The sequence below is a fragment of the Phocoena sinus genome, chromosome 2, assembly GCF_008692025.1.
Source record: "Phocoena sinus isolate mPhoSin1 chromosome 2, mPhoSin1.pri, whole genome shotgun sequence".
Taxonomy (NCBI): domain Eukaryota; kingdom Metazoa; phylum Chordata; class Mammalia; order Artiodactyla; family Phocoenidae; genus Phocoena; species Phocoena sinus.
This window is the reverse complement of record NC_045764.1, coordinates 103,019,659-103,047,409: the sequence shown is the minus strand read 5'-3', so window position 1 is coordinate 103,047,409 and position 27,751 is coordinate 103,019,659. Positions and strand designations below refer to the sequence as shown.

The 27,751-nt window shown below is 47.8% G+C and overlaps 1 protein-coding gene and 1 non-coding gene across 3 annotated transcripts in view; one reads left to right on the top strand and one right to left on the bottom strand.

Annotated features, from left to right (window-relative positions):
- Nucleotides 1-27,751, top strand: part of SLC7A8 (solute carrier family 7 member 8) — a 55,880-nt gene that overhangs the window by 16,936 nt on the left and 11,193 nt on the right. The window contains exons 2-6 of one of the 2 annotated variants that reach the window (XM_032624256.1): nt 2,669-2,873; nt 3,928-4,079; nt 24,235-24,360; nt 25,839-25,992; nt 26,612-26,735. In XM_032624256.1, coding sequence (XP_032480147.1) covers nt 2,669-2,873; nt 3,928-4,079; nt 24,235-24,360; nt 25,839-25,992; nt 26,612-26,735 — 761 coding nt within the window. Of the gene's footprint in view, nt 1-2,668; nt 2,874-3,927; nt 4,080-24,234; nt 24,361-25,838; nt 25,993-26,611; nt 26,736-27,751 lie in introns of those variants that run through there. The other variant, XM_032624257.1, reaches the window with a different exon arrangement.
- On the bottom strand, nt 19,376-19,482 carry LOC116750304. Its single transcript, XR_004349000.1, has one exon. It is a non-coding gene; the product is annotated as a U6 spliceosomal RNA (small nuclear RNA).

Genomic DNA, 27,751 nt, shown 5'->3' with positions numbered 1-27,751 from the left:
ATCCAAGAATCAGTGGAGACAGGAAGTAGTCAGACCCTCCAAAAGGGCTGTTGGTCTTGCACCTCCCACCCTCCACCTGGGGTGATGGGGAGGGGCACACACTGTGGAAATGTCAGAACGAAAGCAGGAGAACCCGAAGTGCTCACTCATCTCCACTGCGGTGTTTTCTAAGAACCTTAGTGGAACTTTGACACTCCTCATTCCTGAGAAGATGGAATCTTTTCAGTACATCCACCGCCCTTTTCCCTGTGGCAGCAGCCATTCCTCGTTCTGAGAACTGCCTAGCTATCTCCCCACCACCCTTTCGGCACCTTAAAGACCAAAGCCAAAACCTTGTTTTTCTCCCATATTGATTGTTTTTCTAGCCCCTCGAGCTAGTTTTATAAGCTTCTATTGCTCTCTTCTTGTCTGGCTTTAAAATGCCCTACAGATGACTCTTCTGATAAATTCCTGCCAGGCAAGGAGTTTACTATTACCTTTCAGCACCATCAGCAATCCCATCTCACATTTAGTGTGGCAGGTGAAGGGTCCGTTGACAGGGTGACTGTGTCCTGAGTCCTGGGATGCTACCAGGAGGCCCTTTTAGTCCTCACTGACCCAACATCCATGCACAGCACACATGGGGACAGGTTGAGGACAGAGGAGGGCTGAAAGGTGTCCTCTCATTCCAAGCCTAGGACTTTAAATAAAAATACCAAAAAAAGGAAAAGCCTTTAAGAACTGGTGGCACCTGGGATCTCATTTTTCTCTCTCTCTTTGCCTGATGTTTAGATCACAAACTTGAACATGAGGGATTGTTTCTTTTAGCTTCACTTCTATGTGTAGCCCTGTTCTGTTGGGATAGAGTTAGCACTAGGGGAAAGAAGGCCTGTTGGAGACATAAATGTGCCTCCTCCCCATCGGAATCTAGCTGTAGCCCCAGGCCCTCCGATTTCAGTCTCACCGCTTGGCTGTTCTTAATGATCCTCCTGGGCCCTTCCCTCTCTCGTTACTCATCTCACGCAGCAATTTTTTAGTTTGAAAAGGGGCAGCATATTCTACGTCCCGAAAGAATGAAATATTACTGCTTTTAGGATGTGAATATTCTCTTCTCTTCCCCTTTGACTGAATTTTGGTTTAGAAGTGAAAGTTTCAGGACTGGATTGAGGTTGAGTTGTAGTTGAGATCCGAAAGTCAGTTTTTGAAATTCGAGCATAAAATCGTATACTCTGCATCTTACTCAGCCCAGAACTTGTTCCAAACCACTGGAGAGAGGGCATTCTTTTTTTTTGGCCGCGCCGTGCAGCATGCAGGATCTTAGTTCCCTGACCAGGGATCGAACCCGAGCCCCCTGCAGTAGAAGCTCAGAGTCCTAACCACCGGACTGCCAGGGAGGTCCCCAAACCACTAAAGAGAGATGGTGGGAGTTTGAGGTGTTCTCAGAACACTGTCAAATCCAGCTGGCCTCAGCTGGCCCCAAGCTCTGTATTTCGACCTGGATCTATTTAGTCTCTGCTTCTTCCCCCAGGCCCTCATTAGTTTGGCAGGGTGGGGCACGAAGAGGGAGCTTTCAAAACAACTATCCCTGGACTCATAAGAAGTGAACAAAGGAAAGCTTAGGAAGGAACATGTCAGGAGCTGCCTCCACACTTCTGCTCCTCCCCCGCCCGGCACACACATCCTAGTAGCCAACATTCAGTCCCTGGGGCCAGCGTCACCTCTCAGGAGCAGACCATCCCCTTGCACACAGAACAGAAGTGGATTAGTGGAAAGAGCCCTTGGATTAAGCAACAGGAGACCGACTTCTAGATCCAGTTTTACCTACCAGTAGCTGTGGAATTTGGAGAAAGCCACTTAACCCCTCTGTGTCTTAGTCGCTGTGTTTGTAAAATAGAGAGAAACGCCTGTACTTCCTCCTCCTCCTGATTCCATGAGGTGGTTGTGAGGGGCACATGGGACAATGGAGGGGAGAGACCTTTGGAAGAATATGGTGCTGAGGCTTTGCACATATTGCACCCCGACAAACCACTTCCAAACTACCAGGGCTGTTCTGATAGGGCTATTTCACGCTCCGCACCAAGGGTGGGGCCACGTGTCTGGGGTAGAGGCCAGCCTCCAGGAGTGCTGTTCATACTCGTGGGTCTTGAAGACCCCAGACACATGGTGTGACCACAATCCGTCCAAAGGCATTACCCTTCAGCTCATTTTTAAAGTTTTCTTCCTGGCAGCCGGTCTCAGAACAGCCCATTTTTTCCATCCCTTCCATTTCCAGCCAGCCTTAAGTAAGGCCTTTGTCACCACCTTGGCTGGACTACGTTCAGCCCAGTCGGTTCAATCTGCACCACCACTTAATACTGTGTGGACTTCGGCGACGCACTTGGTATCTCTGAGACTCAGTTTCCTCCTCTGTAAAATGGGAGAAATGGTATCTGACTCTATAGGCTTGTCCTGAGGATTAAATGATGCATGTAAAGTACCCGACCAAGTTCCTGATCTCTACGTGTCCAGTGTCTACTCCTCTTTCCCCTACTTCTAAGAAGAATTATTGCTAGACATACCTGCCTGGAGGGGATTAGCGCATCCCCAAGGCACTGCATCAGATCAAAGGTGAGAGCACCCCTGCAGGTGCTGGTCCTGCCAACTGTACTGACTGTACCGTCTCCCCTGGTACCCTTGGTGCCTCTTGCAGGGAACATCATTGGCTCCGGAATCTTCGTCTCACCCAAAGGTGTGCTGGAGAATGCCGGCTCTGTGGGCCTCGCTCTCATTGTGTGGATCATGACAGGCCTCATCACAGCTGTGGGAGCCCTGTGCTATGCTGAGCTCGGGGTCACCATCCCCAAATCTGGAGGTGACTACTCCTACGTCAAGGACATCTTCGGAGGACTGGCTGGGTAAGAGGATGTGCAGGGGACCGAGCGGTCCCAGAAGCCAAGGCCAGGGCTTTCCAGCATGCCGAAGAGCGCTAGAGCTTGGGATTCCTCTTTTGCCTCTAAGTCATGGTTGCCAGTTCAGCCTGTGTCCCCTTGATGCCCCTGAGAGTGGCAGAGGAACCAGGCTGTAGTTTTAATCTCTGTTTAGGGTTTTTTGTTTTCTGTTTTTCTTTTTTTTGCTGCGCCATGAAGCTTGTGGGATCTTAGTTCCCAGACCAGGGATCGAACCTGGGCCCTTGGCAGTGAAAGCATGGGGTCCTAACCACTGGACCGCCAGGGAATTCCCTTAATCTCTGTTGACCTTAGTGGGCAAGATGCTATGAGTGAGAACAAGTAGAACTAAATGACAACTCTGACTGGAGATGCGAGGGGAAAGCACATCACAAAAACAAAGCCCTTTTATCCTGACAAATGAGAGTGACCACTAAGGTACGGGGTACTTTTCACGTTACCAAGGATAACGGTATCCCTGATTCCAGACCCTGATCTTGATATCCTCAGCCCCTGCAGCCCTGTTACTGAGGAGCTCAAACCTCACCAAGGGGCCCAAGGGCGTGGAGGACAAACCCCCAGCCGATGCCTCCCCTTGGCACTTGCTTAAGTGGCCACACCTTTAGCATGCCCGGACTGTGAAGATTCCGGGGTTGCAAATTTTCTTTTCCACCAGTGGATGCTGGGGGCCAGAGTGGTAGAGAAGAGATGATGAAATGATGAAAGGAGCAGGGAGGGAGAAAGAACACCAAGACGTGTCAGTACTAGTTGAAACAGCTCATCGTTAAACCAATTTACCGTCATTGCAGAGGGCTAGGTGTCTCCTTTGAGCAGTGGCTGGGTTCCTTAGCATCCCTGAAAACAAAAAGGAACCGCACCCCTTTAGCCCACCTGCCTCTCCTAACACTGCCCAGTGACTTGCCCGGGCTTCCCTGATGGCTTCTGAATCCCTGCCCTGCCAGGCGATGGGAGCGGGGGTCTTTTTTGGTGTCTTGGCTCAAGTGCTGTCCCATTCCCCCACCAGGTTCCTGAGGCTATGGATTGCTGTGCTGGTGATCTACCCCACCAACCAGGCTGTCATCGCCCTCACCTTCTCCAACTACGTGCTGCAGCCGCTCTTCCCCACCTGCTTCCCCCCAGAGTCTGGCCTTCGCCTCCTGGCTGCCATCTGCTTATGTAAGTGCCATCTGGGCCTTGCTCTCAGGATGGCGTCTTCTAGCCTTCCTCGTGGTCTACACATCTCTGGTTCTCCTTCCTCTCCCTCTTTCTTTCCTCCCCTCCTTTTTTTTCTTCCTTGTTACTTTTCAGTTTCCAATTTGCATGCTGTGGACAAATGGATTCCACATATAATTATCTGGTGTTTAAAAAAAAAAGAAGAAGAAACTTAAGTGTTTCTTTTTTAAGAAGATGTTGGGGGCAGGAGTTTATTAATTTACTTATTCATTTTTGCTGTGTTGGGTCTTTGTTTCTGTGCGAGGGCTTTCTTTAGTTGCAGCGAGCCGGGGCCACTCTTCATCACAGTGCGCGGGCCTCTCACTGTCACGGCCTCTCCTGTTGCGGAGCACAGGCTCCAGACGCGCAGGCTCGGTAATTGTGGCTCACAGGCCCAGTTGCTCCGCAGCATGTGGGGTCTTCCCGGACCAGGGCTCAGAACCTGTGTCCCCTGCATTAGCAGGCAGATTCTCAACCACTGCGCCACCAGGGAAGCCCCGAAACTTAAGTATCGATAGCTGTTCACAGGCACAGTAATTTTCACTGGCAGGGTTCTTTACATCATATAAAGTAGTTTCACTTGTATCATCTGACCCGAGCCTCACAACAAATCCATAAGGCAAGCTGGGCCAGTCTTACAACTTTCCTAGAGCAGAAAAGGAAACGGAGCCAGGAAAGTGAATTAGCCAAGGTGATTCCTTCTCTTTCCAGTGCACACACCACGCTGGAGACTCCCTACCTCTCGTGGGAAGACTTTTCTGGCCTCTCAACCTGCCAGCTCACATCTTAAAGCTCTCTGGGAGGGCTTCCCTGGTGGCGCAGTGGTTGAGAGTCCGCCTGCCAATGCAGGGGACGTGGGTTTGTGCCCCGGTCCGGGAAGATCCCACATGCCGTGGAGCGGCTAGGCCCGTGAGCCATGGCTGCTGAGCCTGCGCGTCCGGAGCCTGTGCTCTGCAACAGGAGAGGCCACAACAGTGAGAGGCCCTCGTACCGCAAAAAAAAACAAAACAGAAAGAAACAAAAACAAAAACAAAACCTCTCTGGGAGGAGAGTGTAAAGGTGTGAGTTGGGAGAAAACAAATAGCAGCATGTCCATGGTCCCCGCCCTTGATGAGTTTTCTGTCTAACTAGGCAGAAAAGCCATATAGACAGATTCCATGGTTAGGATTCAATTGCAGTAAAAATTCTGAAAAGGGGAAGAGATCTCTGTGAGCTGGAATAGGTTAGAGAGGCTTTATGGAGAAGTTTGGCAACCTGTATTACTAGGAAGTCTCAACACTTAATCTCTGATAATCAGGGATCTCAATGGATTGGGGTATGTTGTACCTTTTAGCCAAAAACTAATTTCTAAAGTAAATATTTGGACTTTTTCAGAGGTTCCACTTCTAGAGTCAGCTCAGTCCCTGCCTTCCCACACCTTCCAACACACATCCACCTAGCTGAGGGCAGTGACCATCCTGGTCACACTCTGTCCCAGGTCTTGACACTTCCTTCTGTTCTGCTGGTGGGAAGGGGAGGGAGGGGTCACTCGCCCACCCAGGAGCTGGAGTGGGACCTGAGGGGTGTGTGCCCTCATTGGCAGTGGTGTGCAGCCCCGGGATAGACCCCATCATCTAGGCAAGTGGCACTGTGGAGCCAACATACTTGTTCGGAGCGTACTCCTTGTGCTGGTTGGGCCTGCTCGTGGATCTGGAGGCAGAGGGATGTGGGCTCCAGAACCGGGCTTCCCGAGCCTGCATCTCTGCACCACTTTCTAAGTGCAGCCAGTGCTTGGCCAGGTCACCGGCCCACCTCTCGTGAGATGAGGCTGAGATCTCGCGTGTGCTGTATGTGCCGTGGCAAGGATTGCCCAAGACAAGAGTATTCTTAGCACAGCATTGGGCACCTCGTGATCCTGTCGTGTAGTCACCGAGGGTAGTCACGAGGATAGTCACTTGGTCCTTGCTTGCTGGCTGGATCTGGAGCTGCAGGAGGTGAGAGGAGGGGGAAGGGGGCATGGGAATGCAGGAGGAGTGGCTGTTTCTACCATCAGATAGGTTAATGGGGGTAGGAAGGGGGACCACAGAGTGCAGGCCACTGCTGTTTCAGCATCTCATGCCCACAGACACAGTTTCCTTTTTCCTGCTGATGCTGCTAAAGTATCTCAGACGACAGGCCACCCTCACCCTCCAACTATAAATCAAGAACCCTGAGGCTGTTCAGTCCTCCCCTAGGAGAGAAACCAGGCCACAGGGTAGAGTTCCCCGGGCAACTAGACCCCACGGCTTCCTTTGCATTCCCCAAACCTGCCAAGCCTAGGTAGGTGACTCCTCGCGCAAAGGCCCTCTAGAGTTTTGGAAAAGATCGGATGAGAAGTGATGGTGGGAATGGCCGGATGCGGGTGGAGAGGCAGAAAGAACCTGCTGTAACTGGCTTGCCTTCTCATAGCCTGAAGGGAGTGAAGCGGGGAGGAGAGCGAGAGAGAAGGAACTGCAGATTTGGCTCCAGCTTATGCAACTGCAGCTGCCACTTTGAGTTATTCTATTATTTAGGTCAAAGCTGATTATTCACTGCTGAGTCAGCAAAATACCCCTAGCCACCAGGCAGTAAAAAAAGAAAGTCTTTTATATTTTAATTAAATGAAAAGCCTTTCTCCCTTCTCCAGAGCAAGTATGTTAGTGGGAGGAGGGAGTTAGGAAGCAGGAGAATGAGAGGGATTAGAACTTGGTTTTGGTACCTTCCTTTTGTGATTTGCTTGGGTATTTTCTCTCTCCCCCCCCTCCCCTCCCTTCCTCCCTCCCTCCCTCCCTTCCTTCCTTCCTTCCTTCCTTTCTCATTTCATAAGTAAGTGACTATATTCTGTAAGTAAGAGTCAAGTAATATATAAAGAGAGTTGACCAGGAAAGCTTCCTCTTATCTTTACCCCTCTCCCCTGCCCAGGAGCCCTTGTAACAGTGGATAGGTATGCTAATAATTGTAAGTAAAATGCATCTCTCAGCACACACATCTGGGTATTTAGACATACATTTTGACAAGTTATTTCTGCAGCTTGCACTTTTATCCTTTAGCCACATCTTGTGGCTACTACCTGAGTTTCTAGTTATAAACAAAGTGGTCCCAGTGACACAGAAGGAGTGCCAGGTGTTCTGGGGTCCCCCATTTGTATATCCTGCTCCCTAACTATGGGTTTTTCTTCTGTTTGTCCCCTCTCTTGGGGACTGGGCCACCTTTCACTCGGGCAGCTCCCGACCTCCTTCCTCTCTTTTGGGGCTGGGGTCACATCCAGCATCTGAATTAGAATCTTTTCTTCTCATTCAAGTCCCCCTCTTCCAGAATGCCTTGTACAAAAGAAGCTCCTTCTCCTTTCTTGCCCTGAGGAGAAAGGAGTACCCTGCATGCATGTCACAAGCAAAAAAAAAAAAAAAAAAAAGCTGCTTATCTTGTTTTCTATCTCTCTACTATGATTCTGAAGAGGCTAGTTTTCCAGGGCTTCAGATTTCTTCTCCTTCCTTGAGTGATTTGGAAGGTTAAGGATTTCACTGTAGGTATTGCTTTTAACCCTGAGTTGCTTTGCAGTTCCTCTTCAGGAAGTTTCCAGATGCATGATGCATGATGATTTGGTAGATACCTGTGTGTGTTGTTTTGCACATCTCTTACAAATTAATCCCTTGACATCAGAGTGTTCAGCAGTCCTTCCTAACTTCTAAATCCCTTACTCTCAGTTCATTTTCCTTTGAGGTTTCATATTCTCGAGGCCCAAACGTCTCATTCCCATGCACTAAGCATATTACCACAGGTACCTGGACAGTGTTGTCTTCTTGCGCTCCCCTGGTCCCCAAAGAGTGCTGTGCGTGTCTCATCAGCCTTGTATGTATTGTTGAGAAGGAAGAAATTTTTCTCTACCCTTCTAGGTTCTTCTGGCTGGTCTAAGAATTAAATTGACATGAGACAGATTAACAAGAAAAAATCAAACAAAAGTTTAATAACAACTAAACCTAGAAGAGACCCAGAAAAACTGAGTAACTCGCCAAAATAGTCAAAACCCTCACCTTAAATACCACCTTCAGCTAAAGACAAAAGAGAATGTTGGGACTTCGAAGGGAGGAAGGTAATTGACATGAAAATGAAAAGCAAATGTTTGGTAAAAACTGTTAGCTGAGCCTTGTGGAGACAATGGGACAGAGGGTGGACTCTAATCTTTAATCTCCCCACCACCCAGCCCACATTTTGCCGATATCTCTGGTGATAGCACTACTCCAGGAACAGGTCCTCTATCTAAATTCTTTTTAGGCAGCTGGGGGGAGGGGCAAAATTTCTTCCTGAGTCTTTTGGGCCTTGATTGTTTTCAACTTGAACTAATCTGCATGCCAGAGACATTTTGGGGAGGCACATCTTGGTCCCCTCCAGTCTCGCCTTCGAAACTTCTTCTAGAATTGTCACAGTCAAAAAGTTGAGTTGATAGATTGCTTTATATCTCCTCGAACGAGTCTCTTCGTCCAGACAATAGGTCACTTCAGTTACTCATTTCAGGAGGTGGTGATGCAGGTGGGCACTCAAAGTTAGGCCCACAGGGTATAAGCAATCAGGTATTTAATAAGAGGCATTTCTGTGGAGACAAAGAAAAATAGAGGTTAATGGTTGAAGCAAATTATAAACCCAGTGTCTGAGTCTTGAGAGTTGCCAGCTGAGATTTCTAGATGTTAGGCTCAAAGCATCTTTTATAGTTTGAAATCTCTTGTGATGTCATCTGGTGTTCAGGTAAACTTCCTGAGTGGCTTACAAAGCAATAGGCACAAAGATTGTCTAAACGTGGGTTATTGTGCTGATCTTGCTTAAGTTTATATCAGGTTGTTCAGTTACAGTTTGTAGGGCTTCAAGAAACGGACAGCTTTAGTTCTCAATAATTTCAAGTCAAAAATGAGAGAAAAATTGAAAATGTAAGCTTGGAGGGCTGTAGCCAAATATTTGAGGAAACTAGAAGAATGCAGGATCCAGTCCAGTTTACAGGTAGAAAAACAAAACCTCAAAGATGATTAACAGAATTAGAATCTAATATCCATAAGCGTGTATTACAGTTTCTATTGAAACATAATTTTTTCTCCCTCTCTAAAATCACCTTCATCTTTACCAAAGATGGCCAAATTAAGACTCATTTGTTTGTAAAATAAATTTAATTTTATTAAACTTGGCCTGATTATTTACATAAGTCCAGGCCTTTTAAAATATGCTTTGCTGGAACTGTTCATAAGGAATTGCCAGATTGAACTTTTTTTTTTTTGCGGTACGCGGGCCTCTCACTGTTGTGGCCTCTCCCGTTGCAGAGCACAGGCTCCGGACGCGCAGGCTCAGCGGCCACGGCTCATGGGCCCAGCCGCTCTGCGGCATGTGGGATCCTCCCGGACCGGGGCACGAACCCGTGTCCCCTGCATCGGCAGGCAGACTCTCAACCACTGTGCCACCAGGGAAGCCCCAGATTGAACTTTTAATTGCCCCTCGAGGCCAGGAAGCCACACTGAAGACATGACGTTAGATTCACCTGTAATACCTATGAATTCAGGTGAATTTTTCTCTCCTTGAGGTTCCCAAAATTATCTTGAGGTTCTTGTGCCTGCAAGGAAGGAACTTTCCTTACTCACCTGGTAAAGCTGCTGGGATCCCTGAAGGCAAGGTACCAGGTTGTTTTTCCAAGGGACTTTATGGCTCCATGAAGTCAACCTTAGTTCTTTAAAGCTGTCTGGTCATATCTAATTCTATGTATGTCTCTCTCAAATATGACAATCCAGTCAAAGCCCTGGTAATATAACCAATATTTCTTTTTTAAAAAAAATATTTATTTATTTATTTATTTTGGCTGTGCTGGGTCTTAGTTGCAGCACGTGGGATCTTTGTTGCGGCATGTGGACTTCTTAGTTACAGCATGGGACTCCTTAGTTGCAGCATGTGGACTCTTAGTTGTGGCATGCATGTGGGGTCTAGTACCCCAACCAGGAATCGAACGCAGGCCCCCTGTGTTGGAAGCTCGGAGTCTTACACACTGGACCACCAGGGAAGTCCCATAACCAATATTTCTAGTTGTATCATGTTATAAGGAGAACAGATTCTTACTGAACTTATACAAATAACTATATTGCCATGAAAGTAAGAATACTCACTGAGTTTCCAAATTTTAGAGACATCAGGTAGGGAGAAAAAAGATAATTGTTTCGTCTTTGTTAAGCAGTTGTAAACTGTCATACCAGTATTTTTTTGATTGGCAAACTTATGAATGCATATCATAATTTCTAAACCATACATTTCCTCATAACATAATACTTTTTTTTAATGTGGTACAAGACATGTTTTTAATACATATAAACTTCTTTAGTTTTTCTATAATAAGACAGAAGTAGGTAAACTTAGACTTCTTTAGCAGTTAATGTTTCAGTATTTTATCTTATTTGGAAGTGATCTAGACATTCAGTGAATCCCCATCATTTAACTTAGCAAAACTCCAAAGTTTTAAATTACTAAAAGATTTTGAGAAATCATTTTTAAGTGGACATACCATAAAACATAATAATTATTAAAGAGTTCCTAAAAACTGTTATCCCATTTACATTTATTTAATTTACTTGTTTCCAACAATTAATGTTTAGATTACCCATGAAAACTTCCTGAGGCATTAGACAAAGTCAACCATCATGCCAAGCTATTTTTCTTTTCTTTTTTTTTTAAATTTATTTATTTATTTATTTTTGGCTGCGTTGGGTGTTCATTGCTGTGCGCGGGCTTTCTCTAGTTGTGGCAAGCGGGGGCTACTCTTTGTTGTGGTGTGCGGGCTTCTCATTGTGGTGGCTTCCCTTGTGGAGCTCAGCTCCTAGGCATGCGGGCTTCAGTAGTTGCAGCACGTGGGCTCAGTAGTTGTGGCATGCAGGCCCTAGAGTGCATGGGCTTCAGTAGTTGTGGCATGTGGACTCAGTAGTTGTGGCACACGGGCTCTAGGGCGCACAGGCTTCAGTAGTTGTGGCTCGTGGGCTCTAGAGCACAGGCTTAGTAGTTGTGGCACACGGGCTTAGTTGCTTCACGGCATGTGGGATCTTCCCAGATGAGGGATCAAACCCGTGTCCCCTGCATTGGCAGGCGAATTCTTAACCACCACGCCACCAGAGAAGTCCCTCTGCTTAATTTTCTTTAAGCCAACTAAATGGAGCTCTTTTACAAGTTAATTTTGGCAATACCGTTTGGAGGTAGAAAATACCACACATCTATAACACATGTATATAGACATATACAAACACGCAAACAGACACAGCAACCCCATAGTCCCATTTCAAAATTTCAGCCATGAATTGGGTACAGTTATACAAAATCCACTCAATTGGGTTTCTGGCAGATGGACCAAATCAGGGTCACCTGTTTAAATAGATTTCCAAGGAAAAAAGAAACTGCAAATCCATCAGTTAATTACCATACTGAGCTCCTACACTGAGTGGAGGTGAGGCATTATTTATACAGTCTTGAAAGAGATTAAAGGCCAGTGAAAAGATGGGTGTACAAACAAATAATTACAATATAATGTGATGACAGAAGAATGTACCACACAGAGAAAGGTGCTTCAGAGTTGGGACAGGAGTGCTAGGGAAGGTTCCCAGATTGAGCTGAGTCTGGAAAGGTAAGTAGGCAGTCTCCAGGTGGGCATACAGTAGAACAGCCAGGTAGAGGGAAGAGCATAGGCAAGACTTGGAGTCAAGAAAGAAATGACTCGTTGGAGAAAAGCAAGTACTTTTGTGTGGGTGAGGCCTAGGAGAGAGACGGGAGATAAGGCAAAAGAGGTGAGTACGAGCCAGATCGTAAAGGATTCTACATATCATGCAGAGAAGAGCAGACTTCATCTAAGGAACCACCAAAGGAGTTTGTGCAGAGGAGTAATATGATTAGGTTCACATCTGAGTGAAGAAGACCGTGACACTTGAAGCAGGGAGACGAGTCAGCAGGCTTAGCATTTTTCCAGGCCAAAGAGGTGGTGGCCCAAAATAAAAACGAAGTTACAAGGTGACAAAAACAAGAAAGGATTAGAAGTAGAATCAGCCGGCCGTGTCGACTGATTGACTACTAAGAGAGAGAAATCTAGTTGATCTACAAATCAAAATTAAATAAGTTTCAAATGAAATATGTTTCTACTTAACTGTCTCCAGCATTTGTAGTGAGCAGTTAACAATGTTTTCTCTCTATTTCTGCCTTCCACGTCCTCTCCAAATCCCTGAGATGCTGAGCAGGTCTTTGGTTGGAAGTCTTCCTCAGGGTGGTTACCCCAGGATGCTGCTCAAAAGCCTGCTCTGGGGCTACCCTGGTGGCGCAGTGGTTGGGAGTCCGCCTGCCGATGCAGGGGACGCGGGTTCGTGCCCCGGTCCGGGAAGATCCCACATGCCGCGGAGGGGCTGGGCCCGTGAGCCACGGCCGCTGAGCCTGCACTCTGCAGCGGGAGAGGCCACGACAGTGAGAGGCCCGCGTACCGCCAAAAAAAAAAAAAGAAAAAAAGCCTGCTGTGGAACAGAAGGGGATTGGGACCCTGGGGAAGCCTTATATAAATGAGAATCACAGCACTTTGTTCGTTCAGCAAACATTTATCAAGGGCCATGATGTGCTCGTTACTGTTCTTGGCCCTGAGAATCGGGGCATGAGATAGCTGGAATTTTTTCGGCCTGGGCTTGAAAAGTAATGAGTAGGAACTAAAGGGGGCTCCCCCAGGTAGCACAGCATGCTGTGTCCTGTCTCCCCTGCTTTCCCTGTGTCTTCTGTTTTTCTCTTCTCCCCCCGCCCCAGCTCAGGAGCCATGTTTAGCTAATGCTGAAGAATTACTCAGCTCTTGGAAATCGCTGAGCTGGGTGTTCAGGCTTCTTGGCTGAACTAAGTACTGGATGGTGATTCAGCAGAAACTTCAGGTCCAACAACTGGCAGGGAGGGATCAGGATAAGAAGGAAGGGTAAGAGGGAGCCAGGAAGGAAAGGGAAGGGAAGGGGGTGGGGCGGCATGGGCAGGCGCTTAGCTGGAAGTGTCCAGGTCGAGCTGTATGAATCAGGACGTCCAGAGCTGCAGAGCATCTGTGCACCCCTCCTCCGCTGCTTGTTTGTCCTTGGAGGAGAGAGGCCCTTCCAAATGTTCAGCACATCTCTCCTTAGAGGGGCTTCTTAGATTTCTAAAATATTGCCAGTGCTTCAAGATGAAAAGGGCTGGAGAAGGGAAAACTTGCTGTAGTGTGGTAGGTAAGATCTGTTTCAAAGCCCCACTGTGTACCATACAGGAGCTGGAATCAGGGCTTAGTTTATAGGGAAGAGCTGCTTTGACTTTGCTGTTGCTTTGTTTTGATTTTCTTGTCTTTCACCGGTCAAGTTATTTACTCATGCAATAATACCAGCCTTTGTTGTCGGTAGGCAGAGACTTGAGACTTTATAACTCGGCTCCTGGTCCCATGTGAAAAATGTCTCCCAGGCTCTCAGAGGTCTATGAGGAGGAAAGATAGCTCAGGCTGGCCTGTGTGGGCAGAACTGGAACCTTATCCAAGTCTCAGGATTGTGTGCCTTAGAACTCAGATGGGGCTCCGGTGTTTTCTTTGCCTATCAGTGCCTTCTGGCAGCCGGCAATGGTTTCCTCCTAGATCTGGAACCGGCTGAGGTTAGGCAGGCTAAGGGAAGCAGCTTTTCCACAATTAGAAACACGTGCCCAGTTCCTTCTAAGGAGCCGGCTCCAGCCTATCACAGAGCCAAGTGCTGCCACACCCACCGAGGCAGGCGGCAGCTCACCCGCTGCTGGGTGCAGGCACCACCCTGAGGACTGGTCGGAGGGGCATCACCTCGCCCCTTTTGCTCCAGGTCCAGAGGGAGGGAGTCGGGGAACTGGCCAGAGCATGGCAGAGGGCAGAGAAGTGCATGCCCCAGCAAAAGGGGAGACTAATAAACCAGCGCTTCTGGCTGGCCCGTGACCCATGTTAAATTTATGGCTGCTGCAGAGGGCTGGGGAAAACTCCATCCCGGAAAGGTGCTTATTTTGAAGCTCTGGAGGGGAACAGGGTGTTCTGATTTCTACCAAGTGGCGTCACTAGCTTCCCTTTCAGCAGCTATCTGCTTTAATACATTCCATCTTTCTTTTTTCTGTCCTGGCCTTCTCTCTCTATTATGTTCCTCTCAAGCTCGCTCTCTCTCACTCGTAATGGTATGTATTATTCCTCCTTTTCCTTCCTCCCCCGTGTTGTCTCTCATGCTCACTCTTTTCCTCTCCTCTTCACCATCTGTCTTTATGGGCTTTGGCAAGTCTGGGCATTTTGACTGCCTGTTTTCTCTTATCTGAAAAGACAAAGAAAGCCCTGGTCCTGGAAATGCTAAAGGAAAACAAGCCTTTCCAATCTGCCTCCAGTTTACTTCTAGGAATGAGCCAGCAATACCAAGAAATCCAAATGGAGTTCCTGGAGTTGGAGGGAAATCTGATGGTGACATTGATAAGGGACCAGAGGAGGGGACACAAGGCAGAAAAGCAAGTCTGTTTGTGGGAAATAATTTTCCAAAACCCTCGGGGCGATGAACACAACGCTCCTGGATCCTGAGGGGCAGCCATCCTAGTCTTCCCCTTTATCACACTGGCATCTTACTTCCTGCTGCCCAGAAAGCAATCTGGCCAGCATCTTCAGGTGACAGACTCAGAGCCCCTAGTGGCACTGTCAGCAGTGACCATCGGCACCACTGACAGGAGCAAGGGAGAGAGAGGATGTGGGAATGAGAGAAGGGAAAGAAGGGTGATGTGCATATGATACAAGAAAGGCTGGTGTAGTGGCAGAATAAGCAACTGGGAATTGGTGGGGGGGACGGGCAGGGGGCCCAAGGGGGGCAGTCCTGTCTTTGGCACTAATAGCAGGGGTCTTACTTCACTCACATATAAGATGAGATTCTGGGTCTCTCTGACTGCCCATGAGGCTGGAAATGTGCCTCTGGGTAGTAGGGTGCAGACCTCTCCCTCTAGTACCAAGAGCTGTCTGCAAATGAGCCCCAACCAGGTCATTCTAATCAGCACTTATAACGATCAGTTCTTATAACTGATTGTTCTTATAACAATCAGTCCAGCCCCCTGGGCTTCCCTGATGGTGCTGTGGTTAAAAATCCGCCTGCCAATGCAGGGGACACGGGTTTGAGCCCTGGTGCGGGAAGATCCCACATGCTGCAGAGCAACTAAGCCCGTGCATCACAACTACTGAGCCTGCGCTCTAGAGCCCGTGAGCCACAACGTCTGAGCCTGCATGCCACAACTACTGAAGCCCGTGCTCCTAGAGCCCATGCTCCGCAACGAGAAGCCACCACAATGAGAAGCCCGCGCACTGCAACAAAGAGTAGCCCCTGCTCGCTGCAACTAGAGAAAGCCCGTGCCCAGCAACAAAGACCCAACACAACCAAAAATAAATAAATAAAAATCCAGCCCCCTATCCAAATGGCCCCTTCCTGCCTTTCACCCATCAGACCAGACCAGTGTGGTTCATGGAGCAGAAGCTGGCTTGGCAAAAAGAATGAGTTTGGTTTGGGGACCCATGTGGGAAAGTGTTCATTGGCCCTCTGATGAAGACACAAAATGACCCTTTGCCAGCCCAATTCAGCCAAAGTCTTGTGTCCAAAAGCAAGGGAGGACCTGAAGACGGTCATCCAGTGGTCACTGAGGGATAGCCTGTGCCTTGTGAGCTCTCTCGGGGGAAGGAGAAGAAGCCATGATATGTACCCTGCCCCCAACTCTGTCTAGCATCACCGATACTTGCCCTCCCTGCTTCATGGGGCTGTCCCACGATGTAAAAACCCTGATATTTACTCCCTAGGGAAGAACAATGGCTCCTGTGCACACTTGGTATTTTCTGACTAGATTTGTTCATCTATCCATCCTCTATTCAGTAAGCGTTAGCACCTACTGTGTGCCAGGCAGATACAGGGCCTCGAGATCACCCTGGCCAGCAGAGTGTCGTTAATGGCTGTGTGGACTATTGGCTGCAGAAGAATAGGGAAGTTTCATTCTTCTCTGGGCCCGAGGGGTAGAGCAGGCGCAGCAACAACAGCATTCCTTGCTTTCTGTAGGGCATTCCGTCCTGCAGAATGGGTGGTGCAACTTTCTTGTGGAGACCAAGGCACAGGGACAAGCTTGAACATCTGGGCTCCTGGTTCAGTGGCTCAGGCTTATGCTTACCAGCCCCATAGTCCCCTAATCCGCCTTTGTGCCCACACTTTCAGACAGCTTGGGTTGAAGGACCCCAGAGCAGGTACTTTGTGGATGAGTACCCTCCTGAGAAAAAGGCTGAAACAGATAAGAAATTGAAGCAAAGGGTCGGGGATAGAGGAGGAAGCAAGAAGGGAGAAGCAATGCAACAGTGCAAGATAGGTCCTGATGTGTGATACGGCGTCTCTGAGACCCTCCAAACCGCCCCCTTTACCATCCACTCTGCTTTGCTGCCAGTCGTCAGCATTATCCCGAGCAAGTCGTGGCCTCTTTTTGAGTTCTAGTTTCTTAGCATATGAACAATAAAAATAACCACTTAACATTTTATACAGCGGTACACAGGTTACAGAGCATCCTCGTGGGATTAAAATGGACCACACTTTCATTTTACAGAGAGGGAGGGGAGGTTCAAAGAGTTTTACTGGCTTGTCCAGAGAGTAAGTGACCGTGCCGGGAAGGGCATCATGGCCATTGGGTTCTTCAAGTTCTAAGTTGTCTGATTCTTAGTCCGCCCAGGCTGCCAGGTCCCTCTGAGGGAGCCATCTCTGCTTCCTTCCCTCCGATTTGCTCAACCCCACCTGCACCGTTACCACTTCACTCCGTATACAAGCTGCTCTGAGCTCTACTTGCTTGCTGTGCACTTGAAAAAGGCACCAGAAACCCATGTGGGCCTCCACCCGCCAGGTGTTGCTGGGTAGAGGTGAGGGAAAGAGTGATAAAGTCACAGCCCTGGTTCTGTGAAGGTTGTAGGGACTTAAGACCAACCCCACAATCCCCTAATCCATCCTTAAAATTTTCTGAAGGAAGATTTATTTATTTATGCTAATGACTCACTGATGTTCTGTTTCAAAATGGACTAGAGAGACTGATTTTCAATTGCCTCTTTTACCGATAGTCTTTAATGTATTAATTTAAGGTAAAATTTCCCCCCAAATGTTGTTCCTATTCTTCCCTTCCAATATTCGTAATCCTTGGAGCTCGTGTGCCTCACCTCTCCCACTCCGTGGGGTGAACTCCACCTGGGGAAGCCGCAGAGGGCTGGGCGTCATCCACGACAAGATTGCACACAGTGGGGCCACTCTTTACCCTCTGCTGGGAGGAATGAACTCAGACTCTGGACTCCTGAGTTTGTTCATCTCTTGGCTTTCCATCATGATATCTTTTTATGACCTTTGATTGTAGCCTCTGGTCTATAAAGTTAGGAGACCAACAGAACTCTGGGGGCAGAGAACAAAGGACTCATGTCTGTGAACATTGCGGCCCTCCACCTGCCTCGCAAGAGGTTTGTAACTCTTGGGCCTGTGGGTGTCCGTGCATCTGGGTTGCATACATGGGCCTGAAGTTGTATGGACTATGGAGGAGACAGGAGGAGAAGCTGGGATTAGTTGAAGGAGGGGTATGGGGAGCCTTTTGCCCTGAATTTTTCTGAGAGGAAAGGCACAGCTACAGTTACCCTAGGGCGTGCCTGTTTACTACTGTATTGAGTTACCGAGGGGAGGAAGAGGAGGCAGTGACTCTCTAGCCATAGGATCTGGGTGTGTGGAAGAGCTGGGATGCTGTCATGTGGTGCATGTGATGTGGAAATTCGCCAACCAGGTCAGCACATTGGTGACCTCACTTTCGCTGCCCGCTCTTAGAGCTCCTCCCTCCTTCCCTCCACTTGGTGTCCTGCAAGGCCTGTGACACACACTCCTTTGGGGTCCCTTTGTGTGCTCCCTGGTTGCCTTTTTTTTTTTTTTTAATAAATTTATTTTATTTATTTACTTATTTTTGGCTGCATTAGGTCTTCGTTGCTGCACGTGGGCTTTCTCTAGTTGCAGCGAGCGGGGGCTACACTTGGCTGTGGTGTGCAGACTTCTCATTGCGGTGGCTTCTCTTGTTGCGGAGCACAGGCTCTAGGCGTGCGGGCTTCAGTAGTTGTGGCACGTGGACTCAGTAGTTGTGGCACACGGGCTTAGTTGTTTCGCGGCATGTGGGATCTTCCCAGACCAGGGCTTGCACCTGTGTACCCTGCATTGGCAGGCGGATTCTCAATCACTGCACCACCAGGGAAGTCCCTGCCTGGTTGCTTTTAAAAAACTTTCCTCTTGAAGGGTATGCCCCCTGCTTTCTGGTCTTTCTGTGTGGTGTCTGGCCCTCTATTTGTTTCCTATTGCTGCTGTAACAAATTACCATAAACGTAATGGCTTAAACCTACACAAATTGGGACTTCCCTGGTGGCGCAGTGGTTAAGAATCTGCCTGCCAATGCAGGGGACACGGGTTCGATCCCTGGTCTGGGAAGATCCCACATGCCATGGAACAACTAAGCCTGTGAGCCACAACTACTGAGCCTGCGCTCTAGAGCCCATGAGCCACAACTACTGAGACTGCGTGCCGCAACTACTGAAGCCCGAGTGCCTAGAGCCCGTGCTCTGCAACAAGAGAAGCCACCACAATGAGAAGCCCGTGCACCGCCGCATCAAAGAGTAGCCCCAGCTCGCCACAACTAGAGAAAGCCCACGCTCAACAACGAAGACCCAATGCAGCCAAAAATAAATAAATAAATGGATAAATTTATTTTAAAAAAACAAAAACTACACAGATTTATAACCTTACAGTTCTGGAGGTCAGAAGTCCTAAACTCAAGGTGTCAACAAGGCTGTGTCCCTTCTGGAGGCTCTCCTTTGCTTGTATCCTTGCCTTTCCCAGCTTCTAGAGGCCCTCTATATTCTTAGGCTCATGGCCCCTGTTTCCATCTTCAAAGCCAGCAGCATAGCATCTTCAAATCTCTCCTCTCTCTCTCTCTTTTTTAATTGAAGTATAGTTCATTTACAATGTTGTGTTAGTTTCTGGTGTGTAGCAAAGTGATTCAGTTATATGGATACTTTTTCTGATTCTTTTCCATTATAGTTTGTTACAAGATATTGAACAAAAGATATTGAATACAGTTCCCTGTGCTATATAGAGTAGGACCTTATTGTTTATTTTATATATAGTAGTGTGTATATGTTAATCCCAAACTCCTAATTTATCCGTCTTCCTCCCCTTCCCGCCTGTGGTAACCATAAATTTGTTTTCTGTAAACTTATGGAACGCTTCACGAATTTGCGTGTCATCCTTGCGCAGGGGCCATGTTAATCTTCTCTGTATCATTCCAATTTTAGTATATGCGCTGCTGAAGCGAGCGCTCAAATCTTTCTCTCTTTCTGACTTCTGTTTTCCATCATCACATTTCCTTTGTAACTCTGACCTTCCTGTCTCCCTGTTATAAGGATTCTTGTGATGACACTGGGCCCACTCAGGTAATCCAGGATAACCTCCCCACCTGAAGATCCTTAATCACATTTGCGAAATTCCTTTTGTAAGGTAACATTCACAGGATTAGGATGTTGACATCTTTGGGATGGCGATTATTCTGCCTACCACAGGTCCCATGAGTTCTGGTGTCATTGTCAGAGGGAGAAGTGAAGGAGAGGCTTCATGACTCCCCAGGGATCAGAGCTGACGTGGGGTGAGGGGTGCCCTCTCTTAGAGAGCGGGAACTTACCCACCCTCTCCACCGTGGACATGTTCCAGATCAGCCACAGGATCTGCACTGTCATGGCTCTGACAAGGACTCTGCATCTCTGCCAGTTCTGCAGCCTTTCCGGGGCAGAGAGCGTTGAGCCCACCTCTCCTACTTGGCAGTTGCTAGGCCCTGGGCTCTGGGCAGGGTATGAGATTTCTGAGTTCTGAGTCCCCCCCTCCTGCCTGCCTCAATTTTTTTTGTCTCCCTCCCGTTACGTTGACAATGAGCTTTTCAAACTGGGCAGATTAAGTAACCAACCCCTGACTTCAGCATCTTCTTGAAGTCTCATCTTCTTGATGAGAAGATGAGACTTTTCACCACCACCCCCGCCAGCTTTTTTTTAAAACCAGGAAACAGAAAGAAAAAAGGGAAAAGAGAGGAGAAAACGCCCAAGAAATACACAGAAGGCTGGTATTCCATGGGGCTGTACCACCCCCATGGCCAGATTACAATGGACAAGAACCAGAGTCTTATGCCTTCTTGTTTATTTTGTCCGGCTAGCCCCAAATTATAAAATCCTCTGTATTGCTAAGGTCTTCCCCACCTACGAGAAGCATCTCTGATTTCCCTGGGCTGGACTAGGGGCTCCTCACAGATGCCTGCCAGCTTCCGTGAAGAGCTGTACTGTCACCATATTGCTTTGTGATCATGTTTTAGCTCATCCATCTCCCCTCTTACAGTGTCAGCTTCCTGAGAACAGGAAGGGACTTGTGTCTTATTTATAACTCCCCGCGCCAGAGTATCTAGCACTTGTAGGCTCTTCATAGATGGTGGTTGGATGGATGGATGGTTGGATGAAAACCCTCACATCTCAAACTGCAGTGGCCACTGATCCCCATCTACATGTGGCTTCCCTGAGGTCACTGTATCTCAAGCATGCAGAACTCTAGATCTGGCTGGGAAGAGGGTGGGGACACAGCCCTCAGCAACAGAAGGGGCGCTGGGTACAGACGGACAGAGGCAGGACGCCTGAGCAGGGCAGGGGCTTGGCAAGTGTTGCCTTCACTCACTGACCTTTCCTCTCCGGATGGAGGCTCGGGTTTCAGCCTGCTGTGAGGGACGCTATCCTGTGGTACCAGGAGACTGAAAGTACCCTCTTACCCCTCGGTCACATGCTGTGATCGCCCAACTGCTGGGCAAAGGGTCAGACGGGGCCTGCAGCCGTTGTCCAAGGAGATAAGTGTCACAGGCAGCCTGTCTCCTCCACCCTAGTCTCAGGATATCTCTTTTATGTCTGAAAGATCCCCGAAAAGGCTAAAGGTCAAAGATTAGTCAAGGGCTGGGTTCTTGTGTGTATAGGCTCAAGCAGGACAGAAGACACCCACAGTAAGTTAGTTTGACATATTGTCCCTTCCTCAAACATCTCGATCCCCCCAGGAACACTGTGGAGAAATCTTTCTGGCTGCCTGGATAAAGTCCCTTTGTGTTTTCTGTGCCAGCACACGGGAAGGCGACCACATTCCTCCTCCCCGCCCTTGCCCTCTCCTCCCCTTGGTGAGGATGGTTTTCTTCTCTGCATGATGAGATCATGATCTGGGTCCTTATTCTGTAATCCTTAACCTATCCTCGAGCCACAAGGGTGTTGTTTCCTAACCTTCCTGTCATAGATCAGTCTCCTGTATCCTTTAGTCATTATTGTTTGTATCTGTTTGAACTTCTGGGTCCCAGGGGCCTGGCCTTGTACCCAGAGGCCCTAGAGAGAAATTGAGATTACAGGCACAGTTGCTTGGAGTGATTTAGGTTGAATTGTTACCAGGCATGTGATCCTGAAATCCTTATTGAATTGAGCAAGATAAACCCAGTGTGTATTTATCAGGACATCTCGGTCCATACAGAACATTTACAAAATGTTCTCCCCGTTCAGGCATATGAAATCCTTCCTCTGACAACATGTTTTGGTTCTCCTTCTATGACACTGTCTTGGATAAAAGCTCCTCCACTAGGAGTCAAGAGTTCCTACCCTTGAAGTTATGCTTCCTGCTGCTCTTTTGACTCTGTGAAACCAACTGAGGAGTTTCCTGGGGAGATTGGTATGTGTCGTAGAATGTGTAGACTGAGATGAGATTGGAGGACTGATGAATTGTGGCATTTTCTTTTTCAAGTATTAAGTATTTGTTGAGCACCTACTATTTGCAGGCACTACTGTGATATGCCCTGGGGTTAAAAATATGAAAAAGTCACAGTCCCGCCCTCCTAGTCTACAGGAGACCGAGAAAAAGAAACAGATAATTGTAATACAAAGAAATAAGTGCCAACCTTATTAACAAGGTGGTCTGGGAGTAGAAAGGAGGGGCGAACTTTGTTCCTTGCCTACAAAACGCGGCTGATACATCTTACCTGGCAGGCACCTTGTCAGGAATAAATAAAATAATAAAGACTCACGGATCAGGTGACATTTGAGCTGGATCTTGAAAGCTGAGGAGCTTGCCAGGTAGAAACAGCTCAGGGAGGAAGGTTACAGATGGATAATAATGTCAGGTCCTTACCCTGCAGAAATGTTCTCAGAATCAAGTAAGGTTGGAAAGTACTTGAAAAGTAAAAGCACAGTTTCAGGATAAGGTAATGATATAACTTGATCAGCTGTTCAAATGAAGTTAGAGGCCTGATTAGAGGCTTGAGGAGAGAGAGTCTCGTGCTTTTACATGTATGGCTTGTACCCTTGGAGGACTAGGGGGCGTCCTGGTCACTGTTTCAGGGGAAAGGGAAGCAAGAGGATTTTAATTTTTTTCCCACATTCTCAAGTACTTCATAACCACCAGGAAGTTGGGTTCCCACAGCCCCTGGTCTCCCATAAGTTGCTTAAGGAGTGTGGCAGTAAAACTGTCCTACAGCTCAGCCTCTGAGCTCTCCGCCAGCCCTTGGAGGTTCCATGTTGTTGGCGTCTCTGTGGGAGCCCTGTGACTCCAAGCCCTCCATGCCACCAAAGAAAATACAGGGATGGTGGCAAATAAGCCCATGAAAACATGCTCAACAGCATTAGTCTCTAGGGAAATGCAAACCAAAACCTCAGTGAAATACCACTACACATCCTTTAGAATGGTCAGACTTTTTTTTTGTTTAATATTCCATTTTATATATGTATCACATCTTTTATTTATTTATTTATTTTATTTTGTCTGTACTGGGTCTTAGTGGCGGCATGTGGGCTTCTTAGTTGCAGCATGCATGCGGGATCTAGTTCCCCAACCAGGGGTTGAAACTGGGCCCCCTGCATTGGGAGCGTGGAGTCTTACCTACTGGACCACCAAGCAAGTCCCTAGAATGCTCAGACTTTTGAAGCTGACAATACCAAATGCTGGCAAGGATGCAGAGCAACAGGACTGTGCGTTGCTGGTGGGAATGCAAAATGACATAACCACTTTGGAAAACAGTCTGGCAACTTCCTAGAAAGTCAGACACGTTCACCATATGACCCAGGATCCCATTCCTGGGCATTTACTCAAAGGAAATGAAAACTCCCCTCAAAGACCTCTATGATCCACTCAAAGACTTCTATGCAAGTGTTTATAGCAGCTTTATTTATAATAGCCCCAAACTGGGAGCCACCCAAATGTCTATCAGCCGGTGAATAGAAAACTAATAATACGTTCATATAATGGAGTACTACTTGACAATAAAAAGGAACTATTAATATACATAGCAACATGAATGGATCTCAGAAGTACCATGTTAAGTGAAATAGGCCAGACACAAAAGGCTACATACTGTATGATTCCATTTATGTGACATTCTGGAAAAGGGACAGAAAGCAAATTGGTGGTTTCCAGAGGTAAGGGAAAGGGACTGACCTCAACGGAGTACAATATACAAGAGAACTTTCTGGGGTGTTGGAAATGTTCTGTATAGAGAGTGTGGTAGTGATTAAACAATACATTTGTCAAATCTCATCAAACTATACACTTAGAAAAATGAATTTTACTAAATGTAAATTATAACGTGATAAACCTAAGTAACAAAGGATTCCCCTAAACCTAAAATCAGGTTCAGGAAGATGACATCCAGGACCCTAGCAGCTGCTCAGGGTGCCTCTTGAACATACAGTATCTTGAAAACAGAGCCCACACTCATGCCCTGATGAGAGTCTTGATTTTTCCCCAAAGCCAGTGCCTGCACTTCCACGCTCACTTCTGGCTTCCAGCCCTGGGCAAGGCATGTTCTGACGAAGCTCTAATTTGTGGCACGTAATCCCCATTTGTAACCCAACCTACTATCCTGGCCAAAGTTTCTGGACACTGGGGCTGAGCTTGCGGCATTTTTGGCTTACCCGTTACAGTCTTATCATCAGGAGCAAGGAGCGTTTCTACTTCTGTGCAGAGGGGTCATGTAGCCTCCTTATGGCCCTGAGGGTATGTTTGGGGGTCTGTCATTTCAGTGCTCCTCACATGGGTCAACTGCTCCAGTGTGCGGTGGGCTACCCGGGTTCAAGACGTTTTCACAGCTGGGAAGCTCCTGGCCCTGGGCCTGATCATCGTCATGGGAGTTGTACAGATCTGCAAAGGTGGGTGTCATCAGAACTTGCCACCCCTTGTGTGTACACACACCTCACACTGTCTTTGGATGTGTGCACACCCTGAGATGTCCCAGTTCTCTCCTTGAATGACTTTTCTTCGCTTGCTTGACAAAGGGGATGAGAAACCATTTTCTCCACGGTGGCCGGGAGCTGGGCACGCCCCCCTGGTGTGCAGAGTTCAGTCCTCCCACGCTGATCTCATGGCTCCAGCACAGGTAGATAAAGATTCCAGATTTCTGGAATACTATCGCCCTTTTGTCCCAGCTCCAGGGAAGCTCTTTGTATCTTATATTTTATCTTGTCCATATCTTAAAATGGGAGACAGAGGAGCTTTTTATACGTTTCAAAATTACTCATAATCTCTACAGGAGAGAGCTCTACATTCCCGGGGCCCCTGCCAACATTCCCCATTGGATTTGGCCCTTTCCAAGCCCGAGCCTGTATTTGGTTTCCATGGGACCTGTGGCAGCACTAGACTCTGCCCAGTGTCACTAGCTCCCGGAGAAAGTCAGATGACAAACAGGGAGAACTCCCACCCACCCACAAGCTCTGGTGGCGGTGTGGGGCGCCTGGATTTTGACTCCAGGAAACATAATTAAGCTTCTGCTGTATAACGTGCCTAATTATTTTCATCCGTTGGATTAAATTTATTAGCAGGTTGCATTGTTTTCGGGAACTTAGACTCAAAGAAATCACTGGGTTGTCTTTTCGAAGATAAAGACAACCCAGTCTTCATTGGGACCTCCTAATCTGGTCCCAGTGCTTTCTCCTGATCACTCTCATCTCATTATTTCCTGTCCAAATCCTTGATTATGGATGAAGATGTAAAGTGCGGTCAGCTACTCAGTATCCCAGTACAACTTGAATTAGCAGCCTTTCTTGAGGACCCACTGTGTGCAGGAGATTGTGCTGAGGGCTGGGAAGGCCATTGAAAAGCTCCTAGCTGAAGAATCCCTGTCTTCAGGAGATCTGTGCCGTGAAAGGGGAGACCAAACACACACCTTAGGAAGAGACAAGAGGATATTGACAAAGAAAGCCGAACAGGCTTGAGCTAATAATAGCGTCACGGAAGCTTATGTTTGAGTGTTTGTTGTTCTTGGTGCTTTCTCCATGAAAATGTACCAACTTAGATATGAGGGAAGGTGATCAGGAGATTGCCAGTGACTCCCATCCTGCATCTCCGAATCCCAGCAAGCCAGTTCCAATTTACCCTGCCCTGCCCAGTAACCTCCCCTGGCCTTTCTTTCCAAGGAACTCTGCCTTTTAAAAAAGGGACATTCAGAACTGTGCTTTGAACCTGAGCCGCCATTTGGACTCATCATTACCATGTCCTGGGGGGTCCTAGACCTCTACTTCTCTGCTCCTTTCGGCCCCGCTTCTCCAATATGTGTGGCCTTCACTGGAGACCGGGGGCTGCCGAGTTCTGACGTGTCTCTCTGAGCAGCCTCCTGTCCCTGTGCCCACAGGACAGTACTTCTGGCTGGAGCCAAAGAACGCATTTGAGAATTTCCAAGAACCTGACATCGGCCTCATCGCGCTGGCTTTCCTTCAGGGCTCCTTTGCCTATGGGGGCTGGAACTTTCTAAATTACGTGACGGAGGAGCTTGTCGATCCCTACAAGTGAGTTGCAGTAGCCCAGCTCTCCCTCTCCCCCTTCAAACTCCATGGCACCTGCCACTGGAAAGAGGGAGCCACAGGTCCAGTGCCTACTTCTTCCCTCAGTCCTCTTCTGACCATGACCTGGTCTATCCTGAAGAGCCAGTTCATTTCCCAGGAACTTAGACCATTTGTCACCCATCCTACCAGGAGAAAAATGATCCAGTGACTATGCCAGAGCAGGTGAAAAGCTGAAAAAAATGGTGCTGAGATAACACCACTGCCTTAGAGAATGAAATGTGCCCTGAGAGGATTCCAGGCATGTTACTCATCTGTCTCATGACAGGCAGGTCTTTGTATCTTGAGGTGTGTGTTCGGGGAGAGGGGGGAATGCAGGGTGGAGATTCTGGTCAGGAAGAGATCAACAGGTATGGAGCATATTCCCAACCTAAGCTGTTTCATTTCCTTTCAATTATCCTGCCCATATGGAGACAAAATCCAGCCCCCAGGGAGAGGGAGCATCGCAGAAGGCTGCAAGGACAACTTCGTGCAGAAAGACAGAAGGCACTCCCTGGACCCCATGACGAGGCAGGTGGTCCCAGGTGCCAGGCCTTCCCCCCTCTCACCTCCTCTCCCTCTACAGGAATCTTCCCAGAGCCATCTTCATCTCCATCCCACTGGTCACATTTGTGTATGTCTTTGCCAATGTCGCTTATGTCACTGCAATGTCCCCCCAGGAGCTGCTGGCATCAAACGCAGTCGCTGTGGTAAGAAATCAAACTCGGGGAGGGATAAATTAGGAGTATGGGATTAACAGATATGCACTACTATATATAAAGTAGATAAACAATAAGGACCTACTGTATAGCACAGGAAACTATACTTAATATCTTTTAATAACCTATAATGGAAAAGAATCTGAAATAGAAGATATTTATATCTTTATATATATAGATTATATATAAATATATATATAGCTGAATCACTTTGCTGTACATCTGAAACACTGTAAATCAACTATACTTCAATTTTAAAAAAGGAAAGAAAGAAATCGAACTCACATGCCCTCAAACCGGGAATGATGGTATAGACTTGCGGGCTTAGCCCCCCTCACTTTCCCCTGATCCATGGCTTTGTGGGACTGGAAGTCTTCTCAGGTCCTCAGGGCAGAAGCCACGTCTTCAGGTGCCCAGGAGCAATAGGATGGCCAGGTTGTGATGGGCAGCTACAGCTGCAGAACTGAGTCATTGTCACAGACTGTATGGCCTACAAAACGGAAATATTTACTATCTGACTCTACAAAACTCCTGATCTAGGGCACTTTAAACTTTTATTTATTTATTTATTTAGGCTGCATTGGGTCTTTGCTGCTGTGCGTGGGCTTCCTCTAGTTGCGGCGAGCAGGGGCTACTCCTCGTTGTGGTGCGCGGGCTTCTCATTGCGGTGGCTTCTCTTGTTGCGGAGCACAGGCTCTAGGCACGTGGGCTTCAGTAGTTGCGGTGCATGGGCTCAGTAGTCGTGGCTCGCAGGCTTAGTTGCTCCACGGCATGTGGGATCTTCCCAGACCAGAGCTCGAACCCATGTCCCCTGCATTGGCAGGTGGATTCTTAACCACTGTGCCACCAGGGAAGTCCTTAGGGCACTTTAAACTTTAAATATGATTGTATAAAGGAGATGTGCTCCTCCTTAGAAAGACATAATCTTGCACAAGACTCGCAGTTTCTCTCTGCCTCCGTATCCTCACCTGGACAACTTGACTCCTTCCCTCATTAGGGAAAAGCAT